At 37.0% G+C, this 11,971-nt stretch overlaps 1 protein-coding gene across 2 annotated transcripts in view; it reads right to left on the reverse strand.

Moving 5' to 3' along the window:
* The window catches only part of clcn2b (chloride channel, voltage-sensitive 2b), a 274,822-nt gene that overhangs the window by 137,354 nt on the left and 125,497 nt on the right, over window positions 1-11,971 (reverse strand). For both annotated transcript variants that reach the window (XM_014023466.1, XM_014023465.1), the window contains exons 7-9: window positions 9,834-9,912; window positions 9,261-9,386; window positions 6,830-6,914 (exon numbers count right to left, since the gene is read on the reverse strand). In XM_014023466.1, the coding sequence (XP_013878920.1) occupies window positions 6,830-6,914; window positions 9,261-9,386; window positions 9,834-9,912 (290 nt within the window). The remainder of the gene's footprint in view (window positions 1-6,829; window positions 6,915-9,260; window positions 9,387-9,833; window positions 9,913-11,971) is intronic.

Raw genomic sequence — 11,971 nt, forward strand, 5'->3', positions numbered from 1 at the left:
TTTGTGAGGTGTATAGATTTTTATAAAATTGCATAAAAATACTATTTACTTTTTCCTGATCGTAAGTTGTATTCCCAGTTGGTTTTTTACCTTAATTGAATCGTGTTTAGTTTAAGTTTACCAACATTCCGCCATACTACTTAAACACAGCTCTCGCGAGGTCTCAGCAGCAGCTCATCCCCAAAAAACAAACAAACAACAAAAGTTTTTTATGTCTCTTCAGAGAGAAAGAGGAGAAATCCTTCTGCTCGTATACCTCCGCGGCCTGCGCACCCCGCAGCTGCGGCCAGTTTAGCAGATTACATGATGGCAGAGGAGGCGAGCTCCTACTAGAACATTCTCCCCCGTCTAAACGAATCAGCTATATGGGGATACTTTGGCTACCGTAAAAAAGCAGACGGCAGCGGTTTGGAGGAAGAAGGTTATCTTTCATGCAAAACATTCTTGCGGACAGTGGCAGCCATAGGAGGCAACACGTCAAATAAGATGGTGCACCTACGAGGTCACCACCCATCACTGTTTGCTACATTGAAGGTAAAATTATGCTATCTTGAAATGAACGAACTACCTTTAGCATCAGACATTGGTGAAACATAGGCTATCTCTGCGTTACTGTGGCTTATTGTGTCAGTCACAACTCGTTTGCAAGAGTGTTGTGGAGTTGCTGAATTGTGTATTTAGTAAGCTTAAGCTTTAAGTGAAAGGCAAAAATAACCGAGTCCCTGGCTTCGTAGCTTAGCAGCTCTTTAAATGAACACACATTTCTTATAAACGTTAAAGGGGAATGAATTTTCTGCATTAGGTTTGATCAAAAATACGACGGAGCATTATGTCCAAAGTCCAAACATTTTTTTTCTAAATTACTAGAGTTGGAGTTAAGCATTACAGTAAATTTGAATAAAGTTTTATATTATGTGAACTCCTACACACAAAAAAAAAACTGTCTTACGTGTGTGTTACGTGCGTTAAAATGAGGAATCTTTTACAAAACAAGAAATATTTATCTTTTTAACATGTTTAACATAGCTGCTGTTTAGCTGAGCTGGTCACATCTGATATTGATAACTACGTTTTTTTTTCTTATTGAAACAACTTTTTTCCTCCTAATTTTGACAACTTTCTTCTGTTAATAACATTTCATATTATATAATATTACAATTTTCTTTTAATATAACTTTATTCTGGTATTATTATTATTAATAATTAATAATTAATTAATATTAATTATTATTTATTCTTGTAATTTTCATATAAAAAACAACTTGGTCTGCCCCTACTCTGTCGTACTAAAACAGCTTCCAAAAGAAATTTAAAGATGATGACTGTAGAAAATATGGTGATTAATTTGAAATTCCAGTTAAATTCACATCAAATTTTAATTGCTTTTTGTTTTAAGAATAACAGTGGCTCTGGCAACAACAAGTTATTTACACCAAAAGGTGAAGATCAGCCCACAATTCAGCAAGCATTTAAGATGCAAGTCACCTATGCACCCACATCAAAGCATGCTAAAGACCTTAACAGTGCAGGTGTTCTTTTGAAAAGTGCGTATTTAAAAACAAAAACACGAAGAGACTTTTCTATAAGTAATACACAGCCAATTCTCTGAAGCACCTTCTCAGAGACTGTGGCTCTGCTGAAGACTCATCATCATCTCCTCTGACCACAGCTGAATCTGAGAGGAGCTTTTCAACACTGAAGAGAATCCAGACTTTCCTAAGGTACATCACATCTCACTGCACTGACCATGATCCAGAGTCATGAAGATATTTGCTTCTCAGTTACAGAAGAGCAAAATTTATATACATAAAATAAAATAAAATAAAACACTACATGACATTGTAATTCTATTTTATTATTTTCATTTATTTAATAAATAAACTGCCGTTAAACAACTTAGTGATTACTTTTTGAGATACGTCTATTTTGGAGTTGTAGCCCCGCCCCCGGAGAAAAATCCACCAGTATATCGCTGCCAGTGATAAGAAGATAATTCTGAACAAAAGTTGAGCGCGTTGTAGTGCATATTTAGTCAATGGCATGTACACACAACAGTATATATTTGATCATTTATTTTATTTTATTTTTTACATTTTAGGGGAAGCTGAGATTCCCTTGCAGTATTAGAGCAATGGCCTCTGCAAAAGGAGAGTGATCAGATGTCTGAGGCTGAAGGACAACAGGAGCAAACTGAGACATCGATGGAAAACAACGCACAAGTGGCTGATATGGAGACTGCTGCAGAATCAGAACCACAGAGGGTAAGTAAGTAACTAAAATTGTATTTATAAAGCGCCTTTCACAGAAATGGAATTCACAAGGTGCTGTACAATAAGCAATATTATAGAAAGAGTTGATAGGCAAAAGATGCTGTACAATAATCGAACACAAATAGAAAAACAGAAATACTTGACAATTACATTACAAATGATGAAATTCCAGTCAGTACATTCTCAATTTTTGGAATAGTAGGGGGCATGGAATAAAAATGATGAAGAAAAGAGTAAATAAGGTACAGTATAGACAATAGATAGGCTTGCCTGTAGCTAATTTGAGTCGATGGTCGTGGCATTTAAAATTTAAATGAGTCAGAAGTAAAATACGTGTTTTGCAGTCATGGAAGTTTAGGTCCAGGATTATGTTGTGGACGGCAGGATACCTTTAGCTAAATGCTTGAGTGAATAAATGTGTTTTTAGTTGATTTTAAAGGTGTCAGTGTTGTCAAGGGATCGCAGATGGACCGGGAGAGCATTCCAAAGTCTGGGAGCCATGGAGGAGAAAGCACGGTCTCCGCGGGTCTTGAGACGGGTAGGGGGGACCATGAGAAGGTTCTGATTTTGTGAACACAAATTGTGTATTGGATTGTAGTGGGAGATGAGGCTCGAGGTGTAATTGGGCGCCTGGCCATGTAGGGCTCTGAACGTCAGAACTAGAATTTTGAATCTGAGTCTGAAGTGGACAGGTAGCCAGCGCCGCTCTGATAAGATCGGAGTAATGTGGGAGAGTTTTGAAGCGAGTTAGAAGTCTTGCTGCTGAGTTTTGTTCAAGTTGAAGACGGTTAAGCTGTTTTTGGTTCACGCAGGTGAACAGACTGTTGCAATAGCCTAGGCGGGTCGAGACAAAGGCATGTACTAGCATTTCTACATCTGAGGCAGACAGTATAGTCTGCAGATGACAGGAGTTACTTCAAGCTGCAGAACCGGAAGAACATCTGGATTCATCAGCAACACAAACAGAAGAACCAGAAAATGGATTTCCTCAACCTACAACTGGAAAACAACTGACCATTACTTCTCTACCAGAGAATACCAAACCAGCAACTGAGAACAGAGGATGGGATGAAACTGAAGACCCTGTTAAATGAGAAAATGAGCGTTTGGATTATCGCACAAAGCTCTGAAACCTCTGGGCAAAGAAAAAAAACAAATGGACAGAAAAGAAGAAACAAAAGTGTAAAGGGAGCATTATAAGTCTTAATTCTGGGGAAGGAGAGAAGGAGTTACAAGAGTGGAAAAAGTTACAAGACTGGTCACCCTGGTGATGAATATTTATGTCTCGGAGGAGTTAAAACTTAATTTCTGGAGTTGGGAAATGTTTAGAAATATCCTGCTGTGATAAATAGATGTTAAAACGTACCTTTATAAAGTTTTCATAAAATGTCCTTTTAGTTTTGACATATTTTATGTTTGTCAAAGGGGGGGGGGGGAGTTGAAGGAAATTTTGTAACTGATTAATTGAATGTTAGTTACAGTATTGTGTTTTATACTTTCTGATCATTTCAGCCTTTAAGTTTAAACAGAATAAGAGTTGGTGTGTGTCTTATCATGTGTTCTTTCTTTAGCGTAAATGTAAAAGAGATGAACATTATAAGGTCAATTCATTATTATAATAAAAAGAAGTGTTAGTGTGCTGCAGAGTCTCTGCTCAGAGCAGAGCTCCTGTGTTTTGTTTTCAGTTCAAGGTCTTACACTGAGGCCTGCTGAGTGCTGTACCTGATTGGAGTCAGAAGATTGAGAATAAAGTTTTGACAAGAAATCCAGTTGGATTCCAGTTTATTCGGACATTTCATTTTGAACAACGCACATTTTTTCCTTCAGAGAATTTGTCCAAGCACTGAACCCTGAGGAACTCCATGACTAACTCTGGTTTAAGAAGAAGATTCATCATTAACATTTTCAAACTATCAAATACGAATTAACCCATTTCAGAGCCGTTCCTGTGATCCCAATATTTGTAACAGATTATTATCAATTTTATCAAATGCAACACTGAGATCTAACAAACTGTCCACTGTCTGAAGCCATGAGAATATCATTAGTAACTTTCATCAGTGCCGTTTCTGTGCTCTGAACTCTAAACCCTGACTGAAACTCCTCACACAGATGATTTCTGTCCATTGGTTCTTTTTAACAAATCCTTGAATCAAATTGTTATAAGCACAATCATAATATAGTTTGTGCATTCTATTAATTAAATCTAAAGGTTATTTTTTCCACCACCAAGAAAAAGCAACATGAAAACATTGGGAAGCCTTTTTACCAGAAGCAATCTGACATGCTGAAATTTCTTTGCAAAGAACATAGGAAGGAGAAAGGTTATTTCTGTGTCAAGTGCATATTTGGACACAAGTAAAACATTATATCTCATTTGTGTATTACTGTTGCCCTGCATGTTTTTGCATGTGTTTGTGCCTGTGTACAGTAATGAGTTCATGTTTCACCTCATAATTTACTTTTAAAGCCTGAAGGGCCGATAAACAGTTAGAAGAGTGAGTAACTCTTCAAAGACGTGCCCTTGGCAGAGTGTGGTGCAGCACAAACTGGTTCTGGCCTAGTTGACAGAGAAAATGACCGACTTTCCCTGCTTCACAGCTATTGGCAAGAAAATACAGAAAAATTATAAGGATGAGCATCAGCTGTCGCTCCCATGTGAGCAGGGACATAACACTGGGACTAAGTGCTGCAGGGGCAGAGTAAACTGCATTAGTGACTGATACAGGGGACAATGTTGACAATAGGACAAAAAAAGAGAGAAACATTAAAAAGTCCAACATTCCTTCATGGAATGCATAGCACCCACTCATTTAAGACCAAGGTTTTAGACTTGGATTATCTTTTGCTGAACAATGATTAAGTTAATCATTTTGTTTAAATTCTAAATATATTTGTGATTTTGTGAGATTACAAGATGGCAGTGTCTGAATGTGTGTTATGAATGACTCACAGCTACAACTACTAATACTAATGGGCAGCTGTGGCTGAGTGGTTAAGGGAGTCATCCTCTAACCAGAGAGATGGCGATTCGATTCCCCACTATTCAGTTGAATGTTGACATGTCCGTGGGCAAGACACTGAACCCCCACTGCATCTGATGTGTCTTATCAGTGTAGAAGTGTGATTTAAAGTCATGATTAGTCTTCATATAATGATCTGTACATGTAAGCTTTGTAGAGAGATAATAAAGTGCTATGTGGATGGGTGAATGAAGACACAAATAGTGTAAAGTGGTTTGAATATCCTGGTTTATGATAAGTACAGTCCCTTTACCATTTACTAATTTACTACCACACCATTTTTAGCTATGTACCTGTAAAATTGACTGATTGAGTTTTAGTCATTTTGTGTTGGCTAAAACTGATTAGCTGTGGTGGCTATTCTGAATTGGATCAACTCTAAAAGTTAATCAGTTTTAGATGTACAGTATTTCCAGGGAATATCATTCTAATCTGTCAAGTGATGCATGAGATAATTTGCTGAAAGACACAGGCCTGACTCCACAAGTAATGTCAAAGTTTTTTGAGAAAGAACTCACGCATTGAGAAGCACCCAAAGTATGTGTTGGTAATAAGTGGGGCAAATAAGGGTAAAGACAGGTGTGGCTTTGTCAAACCACAGAAAAGTAGAAGCAATTGTTTGGATACTAACAGAAACAACCCTATCACAGGCTGTCCTTCTCTAACCTCAGCCACCACTACTACAAATGACTCTTTATCGCCATCACACAGCTCAAATTTGTAAAAACAGGCCAAAATACAGCAATACTTGTGTCTTCTTAGGGGAGTAGGCCGTAGTGGCAAACTTGAGTTGTGTTGGTTACAAAACATAAATAATTGCAAAGGTACTGTCAATAATTATTATCTGAAAGTTTCAAGAAAACTCATCCTAGGGTGTATGAGATATTCTGCTGAAAGACCGTATTGACTCCAAATAGTTAATGACAAAATTGTAAACAGAGATCTTGAAGAATCTATTAGAGCACACACACGTATTGGCAAAAACATCCTCTGCCAGTGTCCACTGGCATTAAAGGACAAAAAAAGTGCTTAACAACAGAAGGTACAGCATTCTCTTGCGCAGCATGTATTATACAGAGGCATGAGCTTTCATCTGGAAAAACAATGATGGATGGGAGTAGGAGAGCCCACTTCTTATCTTTCTAACAGCTCATAGTCTCATTCACAGCTGAGAAAAAGCCCAGGAGCTACATCAGGAAGAAATAAGGCATCTCAGTGCACCTGCAGCTGCTGAAGAGGCTGAATTATCCATGTTAGGAGACTCACACAGGCCACCCTGAGGTAACACCATCACATATATCACACCACCGTGAGGAGCTTCTGGATTAAACATGAGCTGTGATAAACCTGCCATACACAACCCAGTGGGCACAAATGTTTGTTTTCACACAACGCAATTCATAAATGACTTCCAAACTTTCAAATGAAGTGTTAAAACCTGTGTTGAACATTTGTCTGCAGACAGGTGGTGTCTGAACTCCTCATGCAGACCATCTGGCTTGTTTCAACTGTAGTGTCTTCAAAATGAAAACTCACCCTATTACAGCAAAGGCAGGAAGCTCCTGGAGGTCAAAGGGAAAGTCGAGGCGGAAACGGGTTTTAAAAAGTGCTGTGATGGTCTCTGTAAAAAAAGACAAATACAACCTTAATAAAAAGAACATGCCACTGGAACATCAAATGATGGGATTTTGAAGATTGTGATCTGTTACGGAAACTCATTTTTATATTTAAGATAAAGACAATTAAAATTAAGTGAAGATCCAACATTCCTTAAATGAATAATACATAACATAATGTGTTAAATTATATTCAAATTTCTGTCCAAAAAAGCATGATTCTGTATGCCTCATTGCACAGAGGGGAAAAAAACAGTGTCACTGTCTTTGGTTGTTTCATTATTAACAAGTCATTTGGATAAAATGCATTATTCATGTTAGTAATGAAACATACTTCTCCTGCTGTGTAAAAAGTTACTTTAATGTTCATATTCAACTCAAAATATTGATCTGTCACAAGTGCAGTTTTAGATGAGGATGCTGATTTCAAAATACTGTGAGTACTGAATATTTTATATTGCTTAACCATACCCATTTCTACAGCAGTAGAAGCTGGTTTTAATATCACAATAATATACTATATTTTAACTATTTAATATTTGTGTCATAGACAGTGGTGTTATTTCCTCAGGTGGTGGTATGAGGGGTAAACAGAAAGCAACCCACTGCACCCAATACCAAATCAGATCAGGCATTTTATTAGAGCATAGAAATATACAGGTTATTTAAAAGCACATATTGCTATACAATTCTAGCCAAAACACACACATTCAGCTTGCTGTTTACAAGAGTAAACAGGTCTCTACCAGTGGACGCTACATGTTAACATGTCAATTATGAATTTGTTGTTCAATCAGAGCCGGTTAAAAAATTATCTGACATGTTTGTTCAGTTCACTGTTTACTATTTACCTCAGGTTCCCTGCTCCACTGTGGAGTGTATTTATGGAACAAGAGTGATGTGACATGCTCAGAGTAAAATTAACTTGAAACATTCAGCTTAGATTAAAGCAAACTTTACAACATAATCAGGGGATCCTGACCCAGGCATCAGGTAACATTTAATAATACTTTTAAAAGGAATCAACTAATATTATGGAGCATTGAAGTTATCAACCAAAAATGTATTCAACCATGCACAAAAAATTATAACAAAGAATAAATGTTTATACAATTTAAATATTTCCAACTAATAACAGCTTAGACTTAATTTGTTCAGTTTATGTCAAAAGCAGGCTGCTAAAGTCCAAATATTTTATCAGGATATTTTAATGGAGTTCCATTTACTCAAAAATGAATCGTCCTGAAAACGTTTCCCATTTATTGGCTTTAAATCTCAATCCAAAAATAAAGTCCAAAAAGTCAAAAATCCCCCTCAAAAGACGAGAAAAAAAATAGTGGTACGACACAAAAACTGTCAAAAATAAAAAAGCTTTGATCTCACCCAGGGCTCTGTTCTTCCCCTCGGTGACGTCCTCTCGCTTGAGTCTGCATTTTCCTGTATCCCGACAGTTTATGATTCCGTGATCCGTGGTGCTGGGGTAAATCTAGTCACTTTTTTTCTTATTTTTTCACAATACTTGTTTAAACGTCCTTCAAAAAGACAACAAAACTCCCGCTGCACGGATCTGAAGGAGTGAATGTCTCTTGCGAGTTGGACACGCCCCCTTTTAATCTCTCTGCTCAGTCACACCAGAAACCATTCATGATCTTGTCCAAAATCAATTCCAAACAGTGAATAACATTTAGATAATCCATAATAAAATAAGTGAAACTGTCCTAACAAACAGTTGCCATATTTATATACCACATATTTTCTTTGAAAGGAACATAAACATAGTGGTTATGTTACAATCCAAAAAATCAATCCACTTTAGTATTGACATGTTCTGACACAAATGTTACTATCATAGGCTTCTGTGGATTCTCAGTCATCCAGGACATGAAAAATTAAAACAAACAAACAAACAAACAAAAAAAACAAAGCAACTGGACTTCTGTTCTGTAGCTTTAGACATGTGGAGCTTCAAGATTTTAACTACTCCTAACCAAACAATAACCCTGTGTTTTTAGAATCACTGTGTAATGTTTAAGACTTAACTCGGTAAGTACTCGGTATTGGTACTTGATGGGAAAGTACCCAAACTAAAGTGCTCGTACTCAGAAAAACTGGTATCGGAACACATCGAAAATTAACTTAGAGAATAAAAATGTGTCTGATATCAATATAACCAAATGTTTGTTTTTATTTACTATTTAACAAAAAAAGACATGAAAAGGCGTTATTCAATCATTCACTATTTCTTATTCAAAAAACGTCCCAATATTTTATACTCCTGTAGTTGACATCTGTGGCATGAGGCACAGAATAGTAAAAGAGAGAAAATTTGCTAGTGTGACCACAACGGTTACCTTCGTCTCTGTTCCAAACTGCCAGCACTCTGAAGATAAAGGCACTGAAGGTAGCTGCAAAGAAACCTCTCCAGTAGTTCCTCACAGCAAAGAACGTAGATGTTACTTCGATGCTAAACAACACTCCTGTAACACACAAATACCCCATTTCACTGATGTGAAAAAAAAAATAAAAAAAACAAAATCTTGATCGGCAGGAACCTACATAACCTTAAACAAAAGGATTTTTTTTCTTAAAACATGATTATAATCACACACAGACAAATTAGTTAGCTAGTATCTGCAGATATGAGGCTGACAGTTTGCAGTGTTGAAGCTCCTTTGGCCTCTTTCACCAGATCAGAACAAGTGAAGAGGAGTTGAGAAATAACTAGAAAAAAATCTGCTTGAAGCTTAACAGAAGATGTAACACACACGTGAGATCAGTTCTGCTGCAAGCCAAGACTCTAAATTTAAACATGTGATGATAAAACACAAACCAATGAAGACATTTTCACTTCTGGAGGAACCCATCTAATTTAAGTGTGGCCTAGATTAGGAGGGCTTTATTACAGGGATTTTCTGGAAACTTGCCTCCAATTGGAGCAGCAAAACAGCAGCCCACTCCCACAGCACAGGCAGCTGCCAGCATCTCGATATTCCTTGACTCATTCTGAAACACAAACATGGTGACTGATCAGTTTTTCCTCAAATACCTTATTTGAAAAAATGCATATGATCATTTATAGCCTTCTGTGTATGGAGTACCAAAGCTAACATAATTGAAAAGAAAAGCAGACCTATACAAATAGCCCCAAAAATGCACTTAAATCACACCAATTAAACTTAAAAAGGAGAACTTTACCTCATGTTTCATAATTTAATTTACCATCATATTTATTTTTCCAGCTTAGTTTCAACAAATGATATATCTTAGCACATAAATTGTTATGGTTTATAAAAATATATACATTTTTTGTTTTTCCTTTTACTTGTAAATTCATTTGTGTCTCTTAAATTTTTATTTTTATTATTTTTCTTCACAAGTTTTATTCTCATGAGATGTTTTTACATTTTTCCATCTCTTGTTTTTACTTTACCTCATGCATTTCTGCTTCGTTATGCAAATAAGGGGTGCTGCCAATCTTGCAGCTACTATAGGTCAATAGTCAAAAAAGAGCAGGACCCATGTGCAGATGGATTGGCCGTTTCAGGAGAATGCACCTATTTGAAGCTCCCCTTAACAACTTTGAGACAAACATTTCACTCCCACCATAACTACACTAAGCTGAGGCAGTGCAGGCATGCGCAATCAATCTGCACATGGATCCTGCTCCCTACAGTCTGTTGACAGATAATAGAGGAGATGACCCAAGTAGGGCAGTCCACCTCATTTGCATAATAAAAAATTAAGAGACACAAATAAACAAGAAACAAGGGAGGAAAAAAGATAAATGTTTAAAAAGAGTAAAATGAGATTGGCTCATGGTGCATTCAGAGAAACAGAACCAATGTTGTTTTGTTTTTTGGCAGAGCTGGTGGAGCATAATATACGTACCTTTACATCCAGCACACTGATGTCCTTCAGGCAGCATTGCAGTGGTAAAGAAAGGTTAGTGCGTGTGTGTTACTCTAAATGTTTGCTGGCTTATCCTGCCTTTGCACGCTGCACTATTTCTGACCGACACACACATCCTTCTAAACACCCACAAAAGACAAATAAAGCCCATCCTGACCCAAATACTGCTGGGTCTGAATTTTCCATGTGGGGAAACATCAACCAAAGTGGCTTCAATAAAAAGAAGAAGATGATTGAGCCAAACAATCAGTCTGGTTTCTTTTTTTCTTTTTTCTTTTACCCAGCTGAATATTTGAATGTGTGTGCAGTGTAGACACTAATTTATGGCTAAGAAAATCTTTTGGATAACTTTAAGGTCAAACAGATGAGAAATTATCTATATAAGAAGGCTTGAGTGGTATGATGGTATTTTGGTATACCTGGATATTGAGATATGGTGACGGTATATAAAAATCATTAGTCACATGAAGTGATGCATCAAATTTCTTGTCAATTTCCTCAAGACTGCTAAGAAAACTGGGACATCTACATTCTACACTCCTTCAGGAGATGACCCATAATGTTACTAATGTGTGTTCTGACCGCCTCATCTCATTCAGAAGAAAATATTGCTTCTGGATTTAAACTTTTGTTTATACCGTGGTATGAAAATGATCAATGATTAAGGATGATGGCTGACAAGTAAACTTCACAATGTGAATCAGTTTGATGAGACTTCTCAGTGGACAGATGCTTGGAAATGTGCAAATGAATTACCTTAATCCCGATAAGAGCAGGCTCCTTCAGGTAGCATGGGAGTAAGAAACAAAGTTAAGCTAGCAGAGAGCTAATGATCAAATTGTGTGCATCAGCATTTCTTTTTGATTTTCACTATTCTCACTTAATTCAAATTCACAGATTTGAATAAAAAACACGTTTTACAATTGGCTTCAATCTAGTTCTCTTCAAATAATGACATTCTCCACATGCTTGTTGAAGCTCTTGTCCCTGGGTTTTAAAGTGCAGCACTCGGAGAAAGGAAAGCTGCTTTTTTCCAGCCCACAGGCTACATTAGCATAGTGTGCTTAAATTCTGGAGAGAGCAAGATGCTGCTGCAGTGGGACACACACACACACACACACACACACACACACACACACACACACACACACAC

Source organism: Austrofundulus limnaeus, unplaced genomic scaffold (assembly GCF_001266775.1).
Source record: "Austrofundulus limnaeus strain Quisiro unplaced genomic scaffold, Austrofundulus_limnaeus-1.0 Scaffold371, whole genome shotgun sequence".
Lineage (NCBI taxonomy): Eukaryota > Metazoa > Chordata > Actinopteri > Cyprinodontiformes > Rivulidae > Austrofundulus > Austrofundulus limnaeus.